Source organism: Carassius gibelio, chromosome A23 (assembly GCF_023724105.1).
Source record: "Carassius gibelio isolate Cgi1373 ecotype wild population from Czech Republic chromosome A23, carGib1.2-hapl.c, whole genome shotgun sequence".
Taxonomy (NCBI): domain Eukaryota; kingdom Metazoa; phylum Chordata; class Actinopteri; order Cypriniformes; family Cyprinidae; genus Carassius; species Carassius gibelio.
The window spans coordinates 23,803,905-23,825,667 of record NC_068393.1 but is presented as its reverse complement, the minus strand read 5'-3'; the positions used below and the strand labels follow the sequence as shown (position 1 = coordinate 23,825,667).

Genomic DNA, 21,763 nt, shown 5'->3' with positions numbered 1-21,763 from the left:
GAATACTTCTTGTTGTCAAAGGTATCCTATGATACATATAAGTGTTCAAGAGAGCTGTCAAAGTCAGTGATAGGCTGCCAGCTACTGTTCCCATCTCAACCCTCGTCTCCAGGGACAGAATCATGAAGCAGAGATGATGGGGAGTGATTTACATGTTTAGTCTGTAGAAAAAAAGTGTCTGGGGACACGTTGTGTAAAGTGAGCTAGATGGAGGGTTCTTCAGCGTCTAAGTCTCAGAGAATACAGGCTAGATGTAGGTTAACCACATTTACTAGGCTTAGTTTAGTTGGCTAAACTACTTGGATACTAATTACCAAATGAGTTAAGAGTAACTGTAACTCAGAAATTTTCTCTGGATAATTTGGACTGGAGAATAAGCGCATGTTCTGTTCAGAACTATCCTTGTGTAGCATTTAATGAAGTGGTCCTGTAAGAAGAGCACTGCAGATTTGGTCTCTCTTTGGACTGAAAAGAAGGGTCAGCCGATCCCTCACGGGTCAGAAGACAATTACATCACCGTGACTGACCGACCGGGCCAGGGGCCTCCATGAAGGGCCACACGCCTCCGCCCTCAGCAACAACCACAACAAATAAAGTGTGAGAGATGAAGGCAATTCAAGTTCAAGACCTCATCCTGGGACAAACTGTTCTGCGGAGGAACAGAACAAACAAATAAAGGTTGAGATTTTTCCATAAAATCACAAGACTAAAGAATGAGACAGTTAGGGTGTAGCAAAAGTATGTGTCCAATTCCACATTGTATCTATCCCAAATACTCTGCAATATTGCAATTGTTTTAATAGAATATTGAAATATAGGTTGTAATAGAATAGCAGGATATTGATAAAAGATGAATCTAAATATATTAACTACAGATTATAAAGTACTGAATTAAGCTAGATGTTAACACATGCAAATGCTGTAGCACACAATGGTCATGAAACCATTTTATGCTAATATACTGTATTTCTTTCATACTGCCATATACTGTCTTAAGGCACATAAAAAGTATTGAGATCAGTAAATTAAGAAAATGGATTTGTTTATTCAGCAAGGATGCATTAAATTGATCAAAAGTAAAAGATTTTGTTTCAATTTAAAAAACGCTGTTCTTTTAAACTATCTGTTAATCAAAGAATCATGAAAACACGTATTCACTAAAATTAAGCTGCTCAACAGTTTTCTAAATGATCAACCCCGTGTTTGGACCAGTAGTGCATGTAGTTTTGATTTGGACCAATAGGCAATCAGCAAGCAACAGGCTAAAAAAACCACACAAAACACCTTAGCAAACCAAATAGCAATGAGCCGACAACCACTCACAACACCTAAGCATCATAACAGCAAGTTTTGTAGCCGGCACCACTCTTCGGAAAATGCACAACTAGTCATCAGTTTACTTTGGTTGCTGTGCTGTTAAGGCCTCATGCAAAAGCTTGAGGCGTTTGGCTTTGAACTTGCAGCTTTTGATGTTCTGAAGCATAAATGTAAAAATGAGGTGTGTGTGTGTGTGTTCAATCACTTCGTCAGTAAAAAAAAAAAAAGTTTCTAAATATATTTTTAACTAGCAAGCCTCCTTTTGTTAGCGCAAACCAGCACTAAAAACATCCCTGATCCCAGTCCCTTTTCAGCAAGAAAATCTTAAATATCTTGCTTTTAATGGAAATCTTGCTTTTACCAACTTGTCCATGTCATCCTATGTTTGCCTTCCACTTCAACAGACGTTTGCTTTTTTAACAGTGTGTCAATGTGCCAAACCAGTTTTATCATGTGATCAGTGAGTTGGTCTTAGCAGGCTTGCAGAAAAAAACGAAGGCTGTGTAGCAACAACAGTGGCTTGCTTCAGTAGTTTAATAAACTGTAGGCTCAATCAATAAGGTCGCGTTTACACTCCAGTTTTCTCAGTCTGTTTGGGAGCTGGAGCAGGACGCGCTGTCTGTGGGGGGCCAACGGAATGAAGAGTGGAGACGAGGAGACGTGCAATGAAAACAGAAGTCCTGGAAGGGAGGGATGGATGAAAACAAGTTGATAGAAGGAAAAGAGATGAGCAGAGAAACAGCTTCCATATGGGGGAGGAGTGCGAATGGTAGCAATCTTCAGTTTGGTAAATTCAACTCAGCGGAGGAGGTGTTGGAAAAAATGTGTCAGGTTCTCACCTGCCATTTCTATAAGGCTGATACTTTTTTAATGGCAATCTTGTGTATAAATGTAAACACCAAAGTAAAGTAAACATTACCAGTCTTTCTTTTGAAATGAGCAAACTTTCGTCCAATTTAGACACAGCATGAAACAGCAATTGCATTTAACTTACATAATGTGGCATATTCAGAGGGAAATAATTAGGGTGTAATAAAAAAAAATGCTTCTAGCTTATACTTTTCTAAGTTGTAGCTTGTTGTATTTCTCACTTTGAAGTCGCTTTGGATAAAATGTCTGCTAAGTGAATAAATGTGAAATGTAAACGTTGTTAAAATAACTAAAGTCATTCTGAATGGGGCCAATTTTAATTTCGCATTGTCTATAAATAGTTTTCAAAACTTTCTACATTTTCAAACTTTAAGAAGAAAAATGTCATTAATTTTAATTTCCTGGCATATTTAAACAAGATTCAAAGACATTTCAAATAATAGAATAAAACCAGCTTAAAAATATTTACAAAATAATGAGAGTTAAAATATTCATTAAATTTTGTTTTGTGTCACTTGTTCAGTTTTTATCTGATCGGATCCTGAAGGCTGCGAGGGTGGTGTACAGCACTCTGATGGAGCGTAACCCAGGCCTGATAAGAGACAGAAAACACCATCTTAAGACCTACAGGTGAATATTTCACTGTCTGTCATGTGCTTGTGCAAAGCCTGTAATATTTCTGACTTTGATGGAAATGCATATAATAATTCTCAAGAAGTCACTTATAATCCTTTGGAGAAACAAATAAATCAACGTACGTGATTCAACCATAGAGACATACAGATAAATGTGTAACACTTTAAATTCAGTCTGAAAAATGGTTCTCTGGTCTGTCACAGACAGTGCTGCAGTGGGAAGGAACTTGTGGATTGGCTAATGAAGCTCAATGATTGCTTCCAGTCCAGAAGTCAGGCAGTCGGAATGTGGCAAGTTTTGGTGGATGAGGGCATTCTGAGTCATGGTGAGATTTTCTTCATATCTTGCATGCTTTCCCTTTACAAAAATGTTCTGTGGTACAGTGATGTCAGACTGTGATACTGAGGGATTACATCATTCGTGTTCAATCATTATTTACTACAATGGCACATGCCTGAAAGAAAATAGTTTTGCTATTGCCAAAAAAAAACAATGGAATTATTAAATTATTAATATTATTATTATATATCTGAAGATACTGTATTAACTAACTGGCAACCAATGTTTCTGTCAAAATGTGCAGTAAAACAGGAGTTAAACTACCAAGACAAAGACACACAGTTTTACCGCTTTATGGAGGAGTTTGACCTTAATCACACAACTAACGAGAAAGACTCCAAAGACGACGAACTCCAAGAGAGTTTATCGCTCCTGGTCCAGATGGGTCCAGATGCTCTTCTGACTATGATACTACGTAAATGGTAAGACACCAAAAGTCTGAAAAATAACAAGCATAAACACAGATTATATGTACTAGCACTTAAAGGTGAAGTGCTGCTAGAGGCACCAGATGAAGGAGCTGGCTGAATAGAAACTTTAATATCATACAGGGCTGAAAAGTATCATTAAAATAGTCCGCTTTAATTAAATATTGACTACTCATTATGGATTTAATGTATCGCCATTCACTCAGAAACACGCTAATGCGAAACTCTTTTAAACATACCACTGCATAGCTTTTCAATTATAAAACAATAGACAGAATCTTAGACATCATATAAGTATTTTTTGGAGCACTAGAAAAATACAATAATTTGTAGTGAATAATTTGAGTAATAAAAAAAATGTAACTATATTTGCCAATTGCAGTACATCCTGAGATTGCTAGAAATACAGCATTTACACTGATTTTTTATAGTCAATTATCACATTCTGATGTGCTAATGGCCAGTTATAATGATGGTAATCATACAGATGTGCCATAAAGTCAATAATCACACTCTATTGTATTCATATAGACAGCATTCACATTGATAGCTGTGATTACACAGTTATAGTGTGCTGATTTGCGCTCAAACGGATGGTAATCATGAAGATACAGGCACATTCCCCATAAAACACACTCACACATATATAAAAATGTAGACAACATTTATTTATTTTTTTATATAATTTGCGCAAAAGCCGATCGCTACGTTACGCCTCCATCAGATGACAAGTGCGTCACATCGCTGATCACGAGAGAGCGCCAGAATTCAAATAAACAATCTTTTTTTTGTGGATCACCTCATTCTGTTTGTGACACAGTATGCTACAAAACCATGCTGTTTTTTACTACCAAGAGGCAGTTTTCTGAGCGTGAGTTATTCCATAACGGACAGAAACACTACTGTCCCTGAAGAACTGAAACGTAAACAAAGGAATTATGATCCATATTACAATGTTAATGCTTCGTTGGACTAAACGTGCTCTATGAGATGTCGTTCAGTGGACCCTTACCTTTCTAACTAAACCCTGATTTACAACTATGTATGTGTTTATGCCTCGCTATTACGATGAATCTGGTATGTACTTTTTATTTTTTTATGTGTACTGCTTACACAAATATATCAAATACATCCTTGAGGCTAATCTTTATAATGATATACTGTATAGCTTGTCAAGATTAATTTCTGTCCCATTTAATTTAATCTATTCGTAAACATTGACACGTGCAAAAAAAGAGAGTTCAGTGCGTGGGCGTCCAGGTGCGGGTTAACAGGTTTAAAATCAGTATCTTATCAAGTATAACATGACAAGCACTATATTTGTGACAGTTATAGGTGTCTGATGATATTAAGCCAGGACAGAAATTTAACATAAAAAAAAACTCACACACTTCATGTTTAACTTGTTATAAACAACATAAAACGTCTGTGTGTAATAATCTGCGTCCTTGTTTTAGCCCAAACCAGAGAACTCCAGAGGATCTGGAAGTTATTTACGAAGAACTTCTGCATTTCAAAGCTGTGGCCCACTTGTCTACATCTGTAAGTCAACAGTCGCTGACAGCCGTCATGGTTGTTTACGCCACAAATCTTCATTCATCCCTCATTTCTTTCATTCTTTTCCATAGGTTCGGAAGGAGCTGGCAGCAGTGTTGGTTTTTGAAAGCCATGCCAAAGCGGGAACAGTCTGTGAGTGTGAAAGCAATGATGACATTTCATTAGTGGTGGGCGGTAAGAAAGAACCATGCTAAATATTGAATTTGTGCTTAGCCTGAGTGAAAATGAGCAGCAAACGTCCTGCTCAGACACCAAAGACAGACAGCATGCGAATGAGATGATGAAATCCTTTTATTGTGTAATTCCCTTGTGATGTGATGAACTGGATGATTGACATCCTAATATCAGCAAACTGAGAGACAAAGGGAAAAGTCCAATGAAAGCACTTACAGCACGTCTGGCGTCAATGCAGCAGTCAATCATGCATAGAGAATAGCACGAGTAAGAAGAGACTCTGATGATTATCTAATTGGGTAGTTTAGTCACTTTAAAAAATCTGTCAAATTTCATAAGCTCATATTAGTGTAGTTTATTCAGAATCACATTTCTTTTTTTTCATATATTAATAGTGCATTATGATTTAAAAAAAATTTAATGGATCCAATGGTCTTGGAAATGCTTTTTTAATTTATCATAATTAATGTCAAAATGAAACATGAAACCATTTTTCTTCTATAATGGAATGTATTGCTGAGTGATATTCAAAAAGAAAAAAATATTGCAGGAGTCTTGATTTTATTTATTGTAAATGAACTGGGTTAGAGAGGAGGGATTTAAATAAATAAAATATTAAAATATGTTTTTCCTGAAGTTGTGCATGAGCATGATTATTGTTGTTTACAACAGGGTTTCTCAGGTTTATTGAAGGTAAATTTAAGATGCTTTAAGATCTTTTTAAGGCCAAGTACAGAGAAATTAAATATAACAATGCGTCAATATGATCTCTAAATGTATATATCTTTTATTAGCAACACATCAACGTTTAAAAATACATTCAGTATTTTTTCTCCTGTTGTCCAGTGCACATTTAAAGATTCTTAAATCAAGATACATTTACTTGAGAATCCATATTACAGAAATTAATTAGTCTTGTTTTTTGAGAAACTGATACAAATGAAGAGAGTTTATGATTAAAGCAAGTATCTGCCATAGCACACTGACAGATCAACTGACTTAACGTTCAATTTCTCCGAAAATAAGTATCCATATGTTAAATTCGCATCTCAAATAAATGTATTTTGTTTAAGGATGTTTAGATATTTGCATCGGGAAACAAACAAAAATACTGAGCAAGATATTCTTTTTTTTTTACATATCTTTTTAGGCATTCATTTCTGGAAGGATGAATAAACACCTTTTTAAAAACTGCAAAAACCCTTCACAAAATGAATGTCTGAAATGTGGAAGAAAAAAAATTCTTGTTCACATGTCTAAAGTTGGTCAGTCCAATCAAGCTTTTTCTGTAATTTCGGAAACTGATGCCCTCTCAAAAAAGAATCATAAGATTGTGTATACTATAATAAAACAATGTAATGTGTTTATTTCAGTATTCAATCAGGGGGACAAAGGAACATCCTGGTATATCATATGGAGAGGATCTGTTAATGTTATCACACACGGCAAGGTAAAGCCATTTAACTTCATGTGAGCGACCTTTAGAAGTCACTGAGTTTAAATATAGATGTACTTACATTGTTTGAAGGTATAATTCATACTGTGCACTTCCTCTTAAGAAAAGCTGATCTTGTGTATGTGGGTGACACAGGGCTTGGTGACCACGCTTCATGAGGGAGATGACTTTGGGCAGCTGGCCTTGGTGAACGACGCCCCTCGTTCAGCCACCATCATCCTGAGAGAGGACAACTGCCACTTCCTGCGAGTGGACAAGCAGGACTTTATACGTATCCTTAAGGTAGGCTGTGTGTGCATCGCTTAGGATGTGTATCCATGGTGGTCTTTAACCTGAATTTACCTGCAGGATGTTGAGGCCAACACTGTCCGTCTAGAGGAACATGGTCAAGTCGTTCTGGTTCACCTGTCCACCTATCTGGGAGGATCAGCAAGCAGCAGCAAGTAAATGATTTTGTCCATTTTTATGCTAAATTGCACACCTCAATGATTTAATCAAAGCTCAAGAGTAACATTTCTGCACCATAACAAGCATAGCCAAACAGAACAGCAAAAAGAAGTATTACATTTTTAAAATGTTGTAATGTAGACATATGCATTTTCTGTAAAGCTGCTTTGAAACAATGTGTATTTTGAAAAGCGCTATACAAATACATTTGAATTTAATTGAATATACACCTAATATTGAACCCTTTATTGAACCTTTAGAGGCTTTTATGGCTCACATAGCGTGATATGGTGCCAATTACAAAGCTGATACTTGGGAAAAAGGAAAAAACAGAGGCCCAAACTGAGACAAAATATGCAGTTGGGTGCAGTTGATTAAATTTTGATAGTTTGTAATGTATTGTATTGTAAGCTTGTAGTATAAATCAATGAGATCGAACAGTACAGCTGACTACTTGCACTCAATATCTTTCAATAAAATCTATTAGTACAGTATTCAAATGTTTAACACAGAAGGCATGTAGTAGATTGTGTACAACAGATTTTAAAAAAAAAAGGTCTTGTTGATTTTAGAGGCCTTAAAAATGTATATATCAAATATAATACAGCAGGCTTTCTAGGGTTAATGAAAGCAATTACTATGTCATTTAATTTGCATTAACTTAATTTATGAGAATATCACCACACAGTGTTAAGCCCATTTTACCACGCACATTGAGTAAATTAAATCAGCCAATTCAAATCCATTTTCATAAATCATTGATATAAAATCACCAAGTGAAACGAGCCCTGAATAATACATATCCAGAATAGCTAAAGCGTTCAATGTCTGCAGTGAAAGTTTAAGTGATTCATCCTAGGAACTTTACTTACAAAAGTGCTATTGTACAATGAAATGCAAGCCCTGTCATTAATCATCACTGTTATTTGATTTCAAGTGTATTCAACCAATTCTGAATGATGGAAATACAGGACACTTAATTATGAATATGAATTATCCACCTCTCTCAGGTACACAGTAATGTCAGGAACGCCAGAGAAGATCCTAGAACACATGCTGGACACGATTAAACTGGAAGCCAATGGCGCTGATTTTATAGGTATGGCTGTGACATTTAAATACATCTTTAAATATGAAAACGTTAGGAATCTAGTATTTGTTTGTTTAAAACCGATCAGTTATTTACAGAGCCACTGCGAAAGAACGGTCTAAAATTTTGTTAATGACGTTTAGGAATCTGTTTTGTACATCTGCAGATCCCAGTGTGACTGACTTCCTCTTAACACATCCAGTCTTCATGCCCTGCAGTCAGCTCTGTGCGGCCCTCCAGCATCAATATCCTGCCACTACAGGAACTACTGATTTTCTACTTCATATCAATATTTCTCTCTGTTTTACTTGTTTTGTTACCAGTCTTTATGCCGAAAAGTGAGTGTTTTTTGATCCTTAACCTGCGTTTGCACCTACCAAGTGGAGCCATCAGAAGGTACAGACCTGGAGAAGACAGCATATGCTCTCAACACCAAGCAGAAGGTTGTGAAACTGGTGGCTCACTGGGTGGCTCTGTACGGTCCGCTACTGAGGGACAATCCTGTGGCTTCTGAATTCCTAGAGGTAAAAATTAAATGCTGTAGTTACTTCTTCAGTCTTAAACATTTCAAATGTTTTATTATATGAAAACCCAGTACTGTAATGGCACTTTAGAGGTGAAAGTGGGACACTTTAGGCCTAAATAAAGACTGAATAAAATTTAATCAAAACTGACTTTTGTAAATGTAAAATTATTCATTTTGCACAGTCTAATGTTAATAATAATTTTAAAAAATAATGTTATTATAATGTTATATTAATATTGTAATATTATATAATATTAATTATATGTAATATTACTATAAACTAACATGTATTATCCAATCAGATTCCAATTAATACATTTAAGTTCAACCCTACTATATTTTTTTAATTGCATTGTCAATGCTGTTGTCTTAAAATGTAATGCATAGGAAGATTATTTAAAATATCATTATTTTTGTGATAGAACTTAAGGGAAGCGGTGATGGCTGACTCGAGACTTTCCAGCATGCTCAGAGAACAGCTGAGGGACAGGAGAAAGACAAAAATGTAGGTAACACACTTAACAATGTACAAATACAAACACTTGCACATAAATATTTGGTCATAATGACCAAAATCAGGTCTCTTATACTCTGTTTTGTAACTGATGGATATTGCTCAGCTGTACTTCAAAGTAAAGTCAAGTAACTTTTAAAGTTACTTTGCCAGTGTTTGCACAGTTAATGCACTTCACACTTTGAAGCTTTTCTAGTCATAAAGTAATCAATAATCACCATAAGTGATCTTTCTTTGACCTGCATTTATAAAGTCCACAACTTTTCTCTTGAGACTGATATACAAGCTTCAACCCTCTTTACATAATCCTACATTTATAACTGCTCCCTATTATACTCCTTGCAGAACTGAGAATGGATGTCACAATCTGACGAAGGTAAGAGGCCCTTATTCTTTCTAATGGAAAACTTGCAGCGATAAGAGACCAACCAATAAATCCTACTTACTTTATGACACAGCATGATAAACAGACTCGCCGCTGGAAAAGTCAACAGGTGTTTAGACAAATTAAGAGAACTAAAGAAAAGTAAATCCCGTTCTGAGAGTCATACACGATACACGTACATTGAAATGTACACTAAAAGTAGGTCAGTCTTATCCATTGTCACATAAAACCCAGTCAAACGTAATATAGTGTGCAGTGTATTTGAGAACAGGTGTCTCAGGACAGTACATAGTACAGTGCAACAGTTTTCCCTGGACCGCTTTCCAACAACGGCACTCCCCGCTGATACAAGAAAAAAATAATATCATATTTTACCTTAGTTTTGAATGTGAGTTTGTATTGAATTTATTGCAAATAAATGCATGTGTGCCGCGAAATACTGGCTAGAAATGGCTTTTTTCTATTTCGATTAAGCTGCACATCACATAAAATATTAAACGTGACCAGCGTACTCTGATTCATGAACAAATGACTCTTAAGCCCCGTTCACACCAAGAACGATAACTATAAAGATAACGATATTAGCGTCCACACCAGCAAACTATATCGTCTGTTTATTCTGAGCGCACGTGCGTCTGCCGCTTTAAATCCTCGAGCTCATTACAGCAGGAAGGATTCTGATTGGATGTCAATGTTTATATCGTTCATCAGCTAGAAAAAAATCGTTCTGAAAATGATTCCAATGATACAGTTTCTCTATGCCTTTATCATTATAAATGTAGTGTGGACTCTGCTATTCTTTAATATTGAGAACGATTTTAACTATATCTTTATCGTTATCTTTATAGTTATCGTGCTTGGTGTGAACGGGCCTTTATGAGCCAATTCTTTTTGAGGAATCAACAACACGCAGTGGCAGATGATCTGTTCTTTTAAGAGTTTGCTTTAGTCTGAATCCATAGTCAAGAATAGATATCTTATCTATTCATGAACAGCTTGTAACACTTCAAAGAGAAAGGAAAACTTGAAAACGCATCATATAACCCCTTTAAAATCACTTATATATATATATAATCAGAAAATTCATCATACCTAAGACCATTTATTTCAGACCCAGTCTGTCTGCACATGTTGGAAACTGAATTTTGAAACCCTGCAAGCTCTAATATCCGTTATGTTTGTTTCAGCTGAACCAAAAGTTTGATTGGTTTTCTGCTTACGAAGAGCCGGTGGGGAAATTACGGTCGATTAAAGCTCAAGATAAAGGTTTGTATTTTTACTACTGTGAGAGTTTTAATAACACCACAAAGAAAATAAACCAAGTGCAGATAAAACAAGGATTTTTTCCCCTGTGAAATTGCTAAAATGAATCAAAATAGTCACCATGGAATGTATCTAATTAAATTTAAAGTAGTCCAATTGTCCGTTTGCAGTCTTGTATGAGATCTTTAAACCGGATCAGAAGTCTGTCACTGTAATGCTGCCGGTCGATGCTTCAGTGAATGACATCTTGACTACATTAGTGGATCCTGAGAGAGACTATGTGCTAGTCAAGATGAATTCCTCAGGAGGTAAGCTATGAGATTCACAGTATTTGGGTTCTGAATTTCCTCTGAAGATCTTTTTACTGTGCCAGAACTGTTACAGCTTTAATATTAGATGATGTCCTACCTAATCAGATGCGTTATGTGATCAAAGTTTCTTCTGCTTGCCTCTTGCAGACAGGGTTCAGCTGAAGTTGGAGACCACGGCGGTCTCTGCCTCTTTAGGAGTGAATGAGAAGCTTTTCCTCTGCTCTGCCAGCCAAGTGGAACAACTGGTGAGAGATGCCAACAGAATTATTGCGGTTTCATAGTAAAAGTTCCTCACTGCCAGGGATTCTAGCCATACAAGTCCGCTGTAAATATACATAATTGTGACATATTATTTGTGATGCCTATTGAAATACTTTGCAGTACTAGTTATAAAATGTTTTTGGATTTTTTATGTTAGAACACTTTAAATCATTGGTCTCAAACTCAATTCCTGGAGGGCCACAGCTCTGCACAGTTTTGCTCCAACACTAATCAAACACACCTGGTCCAGCTAGTCAAGGTCTTCAGGATTACTAGAAACTTCCAAGCAGGTGGGATTTAGAGCTGGTTGGAGCTAAACTCTGCAGAGCTGTGGCCCTCCAGGAATTGAGTTTGAGACCGCTGCTTTAAATAATGAGCTTATAACAGCAAATATTTGTTTATTTTTAATTTACTGATTTATTTTTATTAAATTGTATTAAAATATCATGTTGTTATTATTGAATGAGCCAATATTTCAAATTTCAGTCATATAATTTCAGATGTAAGGGGTTACATTCTGTAGTTAGTTAATTAACAGAATGGTCAAATATTATGGTTCAGATTTAAGAGTCTCCTCTGGTGTGTGTGTGTGTTTTACCCCTGACAGACACCCGTGAAAGAGCAGCTAGGGCCAGAGAAGAGCACCATGGACTCTCTGGAGCAGATGTGCTCCAAGGACATGGCCAGCCAGCACACCAGCTATGATTGGGAGCTCTTCACGGCCATGCACGAGGTAACAGCCAAATCAGCAAAAATGACTAAAGATTATATGAAATTGGGAGGATGATTTGCTATGTTGAAGGAATAATTCACCCAAAAATCTAAGTTTTCTGTTGGTTACTCACACTGAGTCCATCCAAGATGAAGATTAGTTTTTTGGAGGAATTTAACATTACATCACTTTCTCACCAGTGGATCCTCTGCATTGAATGGGTGCCGTCAGAATGAGAGTCCAAACATCTGAGAAAAGATGTGGATTATTGTGATGTTTTTCTCAGCTCTTTGGACTCTCATTCTGACAGCACCCATTCAATGCAGGGGATCCAATGGTGAGCAACTGATGTCATGCTAAACTTCTCCAAATCTTTTTAAAACAAACAATCTAAGCATCTTTAATGTCAGTTTTAATTAATTTAATGTGTTCCTGCCCTGCTGAATAAAGGTATTAATGAACTTACAAATTAGTTAGTAGCTGTCTAAGCTTTCACTTCACATATAGACATACACACGCATTTATATTGTGTAAAATTATAAAAGTGAAGTAGTTCTCGCATATAAATATGGCATGTTTAGCAACAAAATATCCTTATATTCAAAAACTTCTATATGAACATGGCTCAAGTTAGTTTGCTGTTCTACAGGTGGAGCTGGTCTACTATGTTTTTGGGCGGGAAAAGTTCCAAGGAGCCACGACGGCTAACCTTGAGCGGTTTGTGCGTCGCTTCAACGAGACTCAGTACTGGGTGGTGACAGAGCTGTGTCTCTGTGAGGATCTGGTCAAGAGAGCCATTCTGCTCAAGAAGTTCATCAAGATGGCTGTTGTGTGAGTACAAAATCAGACTGATACAACTGATGCCATACGATACAACATACATACAGTACTTTATAGTGGAGGGGATTCCACATCGGTTTAATCACTAATGCTTTTACACTACTCTTTCTTTACGTCACACTTCTGCTTAAGTTCACCTTTACAACATCAACATGACTCACCGTAACCACTCAACCCACTAACTAATCATCTTTTTCATCATACAATCTTTAAACAAACTTTACAGCTATTTAGACACTTACACAGTAGACTGTGTAAAAAATATCCCAATAAATGTCACAAATATATGCTGAAAAAAGTTCATATATACTGAAAAAATTATATACTGTAAAACATACTCCAATAATCTTGTTTTATTTTAACAGCATAAATTATGTGGCTGGATTGTTTTTGTCTATTATTGCAGCAGGATGTAATACTTTTTTTATAATAATTTTTTGAACTATTATAACATAGAAAATGACCCAAACTCTATTGTAAAGTCTGAATAGCTTACTAAACTTTGTGTTTGCTTTAAGGAGTAGGAGTTCATAGGCATCTGATTTGATGTATTTCAGATTTAAAGAGCTGAAGAACCTGAACTCGTTTTTCGCAGTGATGTTCGGAATCAGTAACAGTGCTGTGCAGAGGCTCAATAAAACATGGGAGGTAAGGACAACTATCTACTCTTAGTCTAGTCTAAATAAGCTTCGGTTGTTTTATTTCTGTGTAAAACACCAGAATCAAACTTTTTTCAAAACCTCTAACATATATCAAATGACCTTACAATAAATTTGTCACAAAATATAGCTATATTTTCGGCCTGCTTTTTATATAAAGCTGCATATATATACAGTATTGTTCAAAATAATAGCAGTACAATGTGACTAACCAGAATAATCAAGGTTTTTCGTATATTTTTTTATTGCTACGTGGCAAACAAGTTACCAGTAGGTTCAGTAGATTCTCAGAAAACAAATGAGACCCAGCATTCATGATATGCACGCTCTTAAGGCTGTGCAATTGGACAATTAGTTGAATTAGTTGAAAGGGGTGTGTTCAAAAAAATAGCAGTGTGGCATTCAATCACTGAGGTCATCAATTTTGTGAAGAAACAGGTGTGAATCAGGTGCCCCTATTTAAGGATGAAGCCAACACTTGTTGAACATGCATTTGAAAGCTGAGGAAAATGGGTCGTTCAAGACATTGTTCAGAAGAACAGCGTACTTTGATTAAAAAGTTGATTAGAGAGGGGAAAACCTATAAAGAGGTGCAAAAAATGATAGGCTGTTCAGCTAAAATGATCTCCAGTGCCTTAAAATGGAGAGCAAAACCAGAGAGACGTGGAAGAAAACGGAAGACAACCATCAAAATGGATAGAAGAATAACCAGAATGGCAAAGGCTCAGCCAATGATCACCTCCAGGATGATCAAAGACAGTCTGGAGTTACCTGTAAGTACTGTGACAGTTAGAAGACGTCTGTGTGAAGCTAATCTATTTTCAAGAATCCCCCACAAAGTCCCTCTGTTAAAAAAAAGGCATGTGCAGAAGAGGTTACAATTTGCCAAAGAACACATCAACTGGCCTAAAGAGAAATGGAGGAACATTTTGTGGACTGATGAGAGTAAAATTGTTCTTTTTGGGTCCAAGGGCCACAGGCAGTTTGTGAGACGACCCCCAAACTCTGAATTCAAGCCACAGTACACAGTGAAGACAGTGAAGCATGGAGGTGCAAGCATCATGATATGGGCATGTTTCTCCTACTATGGTGTTGGGCCTATTTATCGCATACCAGGGATCATGGATCAGTTTGCATATGTTAAAATACTTGAAGAGGTCATGTTGCCCTATGCTGAAGAGGACATGCCCTTGAAATGGTTGTTTCAACAAGACAATGACCCAAAACACACTAGTAAACGGGCAAAGTCTTGGTTCCAAACCAACAAAATTAATGTTATGGAGTGGCCAGCCCAATCTCCAGACCTTAATCCAATTGAGAACTTGTGGGGTGATATCAAAAATGCTGTTTCTGAAGCAAAACCAAGAAATGTGAATGAATTGTGGAATGTTGTTAAAGAATCATGGAGTGGAATAACAGCTGAGAGGTGCCACAAGTTGGTTGACTCCATGCCACACAGATGTCAAGCAGTTTTAAAAAACTGTGGTCATACAACTAAATATTAGTTTAGTGATTCACAGTATTGCTAAATCCCAGAAAAAAAAAATGTTTGTACAAAATAGTTTTGAGTTTGTACAGTCAAAGGTAGACACTGCTATTTTTTTGAACACACCCCTTTCAACTAATTGCCCAATTGCACAGCCTTAAGAGCGTGCATATCATGAATGCTGGGTCTTGTTTGTTTTCTGAGAATCTACTGAACCTACTGGTAACTTGTTTGCCACGTAGCAATAAAAAATATACTAAAAACCTTGATTATTCTGGTTAGTCACATTGTACTGCTATTATTTTGAACAATACTGTATGTCCAACTTTATCCATATATAGCTAATCTTATCTGCTTGATTGCTTGTATCATTGTATCAGAAATAATTCACTCAAACATTTGAATTCGCTTTAAAATTACTCACCTTAAGGCCATCACAATGTAGATGAGTTTGTTTCTTCATCAGAACAGATTTGATCAAATTTAGCATTATATCACTTGCTTTATATCACGATGGTTCCTCTTCAGTGAATGGGTGCCGTCAGAATGAGAGTCCAAAAAGATGATTGAAACATCCATTTTATCAATTAAAGTGTTGTGGAATGCTGCATGTTTGTAAAAACAACAACAACAACAACAAAACAATCATTAAGGCATTTTAACTTTAAAAGTCAGTTCTTGTCAAAATACCTGTCTATAATCTAGATTAATGCAAAGTTTTGGGTTAACTATTGATTTAACATCATGATTTTCTGTAAAACTGCTTCAAAACAATGTGTATATAAATAAATTTGACTTGACTTGACAGAGACTTCCAAACAAAACCAAGAGGATCTACTGTGCATATGAAAGACTGATGGTAAGAGCAAATATCTGGTTGCTTTTTACGGGGATTGGTTGTGTCTAGGTACTATATGAGAAGTCATCATCTCTTTGTTGTAGGATCCGTCCCGTAACCACAGGGCCTACAGACTGGCTGTAGCCAAACTCAGCCCTCCATACATTCCCTTCATGCCTCTACTGCTTAAAGGTACAGTTTACTACTGAATCCAGTTGACATTATTTACCATTTATATCAAGATTGAATCCGCTTTAATCGATCACTTGCTCATTTGTCTGTGTAGATATGACATTTATCCATGAGGGGAACAAGAACTACACTGACAAACTGGTCAACTTTGAGAAAATGGTGCGAGTATGATTTTAAATGTTGCTTTAAATTTAAACCCTACTCCTTAGACAACACATTTAATATGTGCTTTTTATCTTTTTTTCAGCGCATGATTGCCAGAACAGTGAAGACAGTGCGAGAGTGTCGAAGTCAACCTTACGGTATGGCTCCCCCTAGTGGTGTGGATCAAAGGACACCAAAGTGTTAGCATTATAGAGTTTCGTTTTCTTGTCCTTCGTTGAGTTTAGACGACTTGAATTCAGCAATTAAGAGACATTCTGTCTTTTTGTGCTTTTGCAGTGCCTTCATCTCCACCGAAAGGCTTGACGGAAAGAATGTTCTCGGAAACCCAAGCTATTCGATTATCAACATGTATGTTATTCTTTCTTTTACTTCAGTATGATATATAATGTCAAAACGTGGAATAAATCGGCATGAGTGTGTCATTGCAATTCAGCCTTGATGTTTCACTCCCTCATATCTTGCAGATTCAGACCAGTCGTTGACCCTGCGCAATGCAGCCAACATAAGACAATACATCCAGAACCTCAGAGTGATTGACAATCAGAAGAAACTAACTCAGCTCTCCAGAGCCATAGAGTGCTGAGCTGCCGCAAAACTGCCTTTCTTCAGCCCATCCTGCTCCATATTGGAGAACAAAAGCGATTGATGATAATCCATGATCACCCTATGTGTGGTTAATTGGTGTAAACGACAAACGTCGTCAGTCAGTGCTGCGTGGACTGTGCGAAGCCAAGCACTGGCTTGGAAAATGCTGACAAGGGAAAATTTCCTTAGGATGCCTTATCAGAAGTGTTCTGATCTGTCTGCTGTGACTAACATGTGATGTATCTGACACACTACACCACGAGCGAAGAATTTTACCTCAGTGCTGCTGGCATTAGCTGTTAAAAATGACAGTGTTGATTTTGATGACAGCTCTGTATCTCTTCGCCACGTTCTGTCTAAACAAGCAACATTGGCTTGGGCTGTTTTTAGAAGCATGATGTGGTGTAAAGACGTTGTTTTAGGGACAAACCTGAACGGTGTGTGCATAAATAAACATTATATAGACATTTTGACTGACAGTTGACTCTGGACCATTGAATTATTGAAAATTAATGCAAATAAATGCAGTTATTCTTAATAAATCAATGGTCTATCAGCACTTGTTCCTCATTTATGTTATGTTATGAATATATCCTTTGAATTTCATAGTGAGCAAGCACTGGAGAACAACATTGTTACTAGCTGCTGTATATAAAAGCCAAATACCACTAAGCTAAACCAGTGAAATACTATGAAAAGAGCACAGTTTTGTAGAATTTATATATTAAAGTATATACCTTATGCTATTTTCTTTTCTTAATGAAAAATTTATTTTTATATAAATAAATTATTGAACATCTGTGGTGCTATTTCTTTTTTGGTTTAAAATGTTTTACCCATTTAGTATCTCTAATTCAAATTTTTTCTCCAAATTCTTTTTCTTAAGCATACTAAATGATCTAAAAATGAAAAAACAATTCAACCATAAGTTGTGAAAAAAAAAAGATTTATTTAAAATGCAAACTGTAAATACAAATAATTACTTGAAAATCCTTCTGATTCTCCCCAATATGGGGAGATGAAATACATCAAATCACTTTAAGATGAAATTTAAAATAATCTCCTCCCCAAACACATTTACAACTTAAAACAAAACATAAACGGGGATTTGGGGCATTAAAAAAAAATAATAATACATACCCAGTGTTTCCTCCCGCTTAAAATCCAAAAATCTCAAAACCAAAATCGAACATTTGGAGGAATAAATAATTTGTAAAAGAGATTCAAAACATTACTAAGGATTCAAGTGGAGTCTATGTGTCCGTTATTTGATTCTGTACCAATTCAAACAACCACATTTAATTTTGTAAAACCATGACATAAATTGTCATAAATGGCATTTCAATTTGACAAAAGAATTATTGGACCTTTTTGGCAACTGAGTCATGTTTCTGTCGATTTCAGACTACAACATTACACTTCTTTATAAATTATAAACATCTGGGTTAAGTTCAACCCTCAAACTGGGTGTTGTCTTCAAATAATCCCTATTTCTGAGAAATTCACTAAAATTAAGTATTAATATGCACATGACAAAACAAATACAATAATATTGCACTTCCATACAGATCTCCTACACATCCCACAGTTCCAGCTGCTTTCCCTTTCCAGGTGGCTCGCTGAAACAGGAGTTCCTCGATGGGTGACTGCAGTTACTTCCTGTCTGATCCGGCCACTTCAGCACCATGATGTACGGAGGCATTTCTACACTGACTGTGGCACTCCATAAACCCCCCCCCCCCAAAAAAGCTCTCATAACTTCACATCCAGACACACACAAGCAGTTGATCATAAAGACAAACATACGAAAAAAGACAAAACAAGAAGTATACAGGTGTATTTCAAACATCCAGTCCCTGGATGAATCCTGCCTGCTTTGGAGGACGTTTACTTTCAGTCTGAGAGTCGGATAATTTTGCATTGACAAACGGACTAAGTGGAAATCTCCTTCCAAGCCCACAGTGGTTCTCGGTTCACCCACAGAAATTTGGAGGGATGACCCTTCCTCTCTTTGACCCAAGAGTCTGTTAGAGTCTGTAATGGCAAAGCACAGCTTTGCTTCAAGGCATCGGTGAGGTTTCACAGACTCATCGCAGATCCAGTTGAGTCCCAGATGACTTTTAAGGCAATGTTGTCACTTGTTACTGCTACAACAACAGGACAGAAATGCCTGAAATTCAGTAGGGAAGAACGTTCGCCTTCCGCGAAGGATCCTGACAATGTTTTCCGCAGAAATGAGTCACTCAATCCTTTCCGCAGCATCACCTGAGATTGAAACCAACCCATGCTTGCTTTCTTCGAAAGGTACAAAGCAAAAACATCTCATTTGAAGTGAAAACCCATTCTATTTGAAACCACAAAACAAAAAACATCTAAAACATCTTCATAAAAAGAAAAAGGACAGCAGGAAAGTGGAGATGAGGGTCCACGGTGAGGTATCCAACTACCTCATTCTCACTCTCAGCACAATAAATGAGCAAAACCTGTATCAATATCTTTGGTTGGTTGTGAAATACTGCATAGATGATTTTGTTTCGGTGTAAACGTACACGCAAAAAAATTAAAATGCAATACTGCAGATGCCATTTAACCATCTGGAACACATGAGCAGCTACGGACTAAGAAAAAAAATAAAAAAATGTTACTCAATATTAGTGCAGATTGTGTTTGTAGATTTGCTGCCATTTTTTTCTTTAGCAGGTTGCCAGGCAAGACAAGGGACCCTGAGCTTTGGTTAAGATCTGTTTGTGAGTGGTAGGCTATAGATGGTGGTTAAAAACCGAAACCCATGTCAAGGAAAAACGATAACGTAAAATAAACATTCATTTGGCTTTAAGGCCTCAGGATCTCGTGATCTAGTGCAGTACAGTGGAGATCCAGTGACCTTTTTCATTCGTATACCTTTACTGCAAGTCTAGTCTTTGTTTGTTTTTTTTTAAACAGCAAGTAACTTCTTTTTGAATCCTCTGGTTAAGAACATTCTCCTGGGACGTGTTTTCTGAACGCTCTTAGTTTAGTAGTTTAGGCCTCGGATGCAGCCTGAGGTTTGAGCTCGGCTTTTTCCATCGCTGTGCCGTACGGAGTTCTCTTGAAGAAGCCGAGCTAAAGAAACCAAGAAGAGAAGGAGAGAAATTTACAACTGTTTACAAGATATTCCTAAGGTGATAAAAAAAGAAGAAAATGGCAGACACTGACCTTGTAGAGGACGTAGATTAGCAGTGCGAGCAGTAGAAGACCGGCCAGAATAGCCAGGATGATGATCCACAGAGGAACAGCATACGTACTGTCCGGCTTATTCCAGACCACGGGAGTGACCACCTACAGGTAACAGACAGAAGACGAAGATCAGTGGATGAATTAACGAATACAAACCAGCTAGATTATGTCTAGAAGTGACGAACATGAATTAGATGAGTAAGGTATGAAGCTTACCTTTTTAGCACCACTAGAAGTCACTTTTGGCAGAATGGCATATGGCATCTTTTCCACTTTGTAACTAGCAATGCACTCCAGATTAAGGTTTTTATAAGGATTCTGCAAATAAGGCATAAAAAATGCAAATAAATAACATGTTAAACTGGCTGTGCATTAGAATGCGTCTGGTGGTTGTGAACTGAATAGGCTTTTTATGTAGCAATCTCCCATGCATCCAAATGAGGGCAGTATGGTTTCACTGAATCCGTGTTTCAGTTTGGATTTGCTGCTCACAAAACCCCTCTGACATTCCAATCCGCTGAGCTCTCAGAATTTCTCCTGATGTATTTCCAATGCACTTACTTATAAGCCTTGTATAGGCTAGAACTGCAGAAAGCATGTCAGGCGTCTCTCAAAAGAGCTCCTGTTTGGAGATCTCATCTGACTCTCTTTAACATACTGTACAAGAACAGAGATTTATAAACTCTGTTAGCTCACTTAGTAGTGACCCGGCCACACACAGCCATGCTTTTTTATATTTAATCAGTGTAATCATGGGACAGACAGTTCAGTAAGCTTAGTTTGTTTGTTTTTTTAGACTTTGGAGTCTGAATTTTGGCTGTATGAAAGCTTGTACAAGCCACGCTTTGCATTTATTGCAGTACTATTAATAATCTAGAGATGACAGCTTTGGACTGCTGGCACCAAGGTTTTCCGCTCACCTCCATGAAGGTTTCTGCCCAGATTCGTGAGCGAACATGTAGTATGGCACTAGTCCCTCTCTCCAGCAGGCCAACGTTACACTTCAGAGTCCAGCAATCCACACTGGAGCAAGACTAAAACATCAACAAACAAAAAAAGGAAATAGAGAGAGTTAATAATGATCAGTTTATAGAAATTAACCTAATGAAATTTACAGAAGTATTTCATCACACTGCATGTTGGCACCTGCCGTAACTCATTACAAACCCTTCATAACAGCAGTCATTTATATAAATAACACTGAAATGTTACAACTCTTTACCATGTGAATTAAACTTCCAGGCAGAAATAAATCAAATCACCATAAAAGCATGCCTGCCTGTCATGTGGGACACAAGCGTTAATTAAAAACCTCAAAATAATTATGAGAGCGACGTTCCGGATGGAGAGATGAGACCATGAGACAGATATTCGCGTCACGAGCCAATGGCGATGACAAAAGACCTAATGTTAACGTTGTGCATCAACTGCTTTAAATTAGTGGGAATTCACTGGTAGAGTCACAGGACTGTAAAATCTTGCCTACAGTTGCCTAA

The 21,763-nt window shown here is 36.9% G+C and overlaps 2 protein-coding genes across 2 annotated transcripts in view; one reads left to right on the top strand and one right to left on the bottom strand.

Moving 5' to 3' along the window:
* Positions 1 to 17,850, top strand: part of LOC127945124 (rap guanine nucleotide exchange factor 3) — a gene marked incomplete at its 5' end in the record, with an annotated part of 32,815 nt that extends 14,965 nt beyond the window's left edge. The window contains 25 exon segments of the mRNA XM_052541703.1: positions 2,711 to 2,817; positions 3,027 to 3,148; positions 3,407 to 3,584; positions 5,048 to 5,132; positions 5,219 to 5,279; positions 6,695 to 6,771; positions 6,913 to 7,059; positions 7,126 to 7,220; positions 8,235 to 8,323; positions 8,481 to 8,559; positions 8,688 to 8,838; positions 9,263 to 9,345; positions 9,700 to 9,730; positions 10,927 to 11,005; positions 11,173 to 11,310; positions 11,461 to 11,558; positions 12,182 to 12,307; positions 12,936 to 13,117; positions 13,684 to 13,774; positions 16,080 to 16,130; positions 16,214 to 16,301; positions 16,396 to 16,460; positions 16,549 to 16,603; positions 16,743 to 16,814; positions 16,931 to 17,850. Coding sequence (XP_052397663.1) covers positions 2,711 to 2,817; positions 3,027 to 3,148; positions 3,407 to 3,584; positions 5,048 to 5,132; positions 5,219 to 5,279; positions 6,695 to 6,771; positions 6,913 to 7,059; positions 7,126 to 7,220; positions 8,235 to 8,323; positions 8,481 to 8,559; positions 8,688 to 8,838; positions 9,263 to 9,345; positions 9,700 to 9,730; positions 10,927 to 11,005; positions 11,173 to 11,310; positions 11,461 to 11,558; positions 12,182 to 12,307; positions 12,936 to 13,117; positions 13,684 to 13,774; positions 16,080 to 16,130; positions 16,214 to 16,301; positions 16,396 to 16,460; positions 16,549 to 16,603; positions 16,743 to 16,814; positions 16,931 to 17,049 — 2,469 coding nt within the window.
* A 130-nt stretch (positions 17,851 to 17,980) lies between these two features.
* Positions 17,981 to 21,763, bottom strand: part of LOC127945123 (integrin alpha-5) — a 49,826-nt gene continuing 46,043 nt past the window's right edge. The window contains exons 27-30 of the mRNA XM_052541702.1: positions 21,188 to 21,301; positions 20,484 to 20,585; positions 20,247 to 20,369; positions 17,981 to 20,153 (exon numbers count right to left, since the gene is read on the bottom strand). Coding sequence (XP_052397662.1) covers positions 20,073 to 20,153; positions 20,247 to 20,369; positions 20,484 to 20,585; positions 21,188 to 21,301 — 420 coding nt within the window. The 3' untranslated portion in view covers positions 17,981 to 20,072. The remainder of the gene's footprint in view (positions 20,154 to 20,246; positions 20,370 to 20,483; positions 20,586 to 21,187; positions 21,302 to 21,763) is intronic.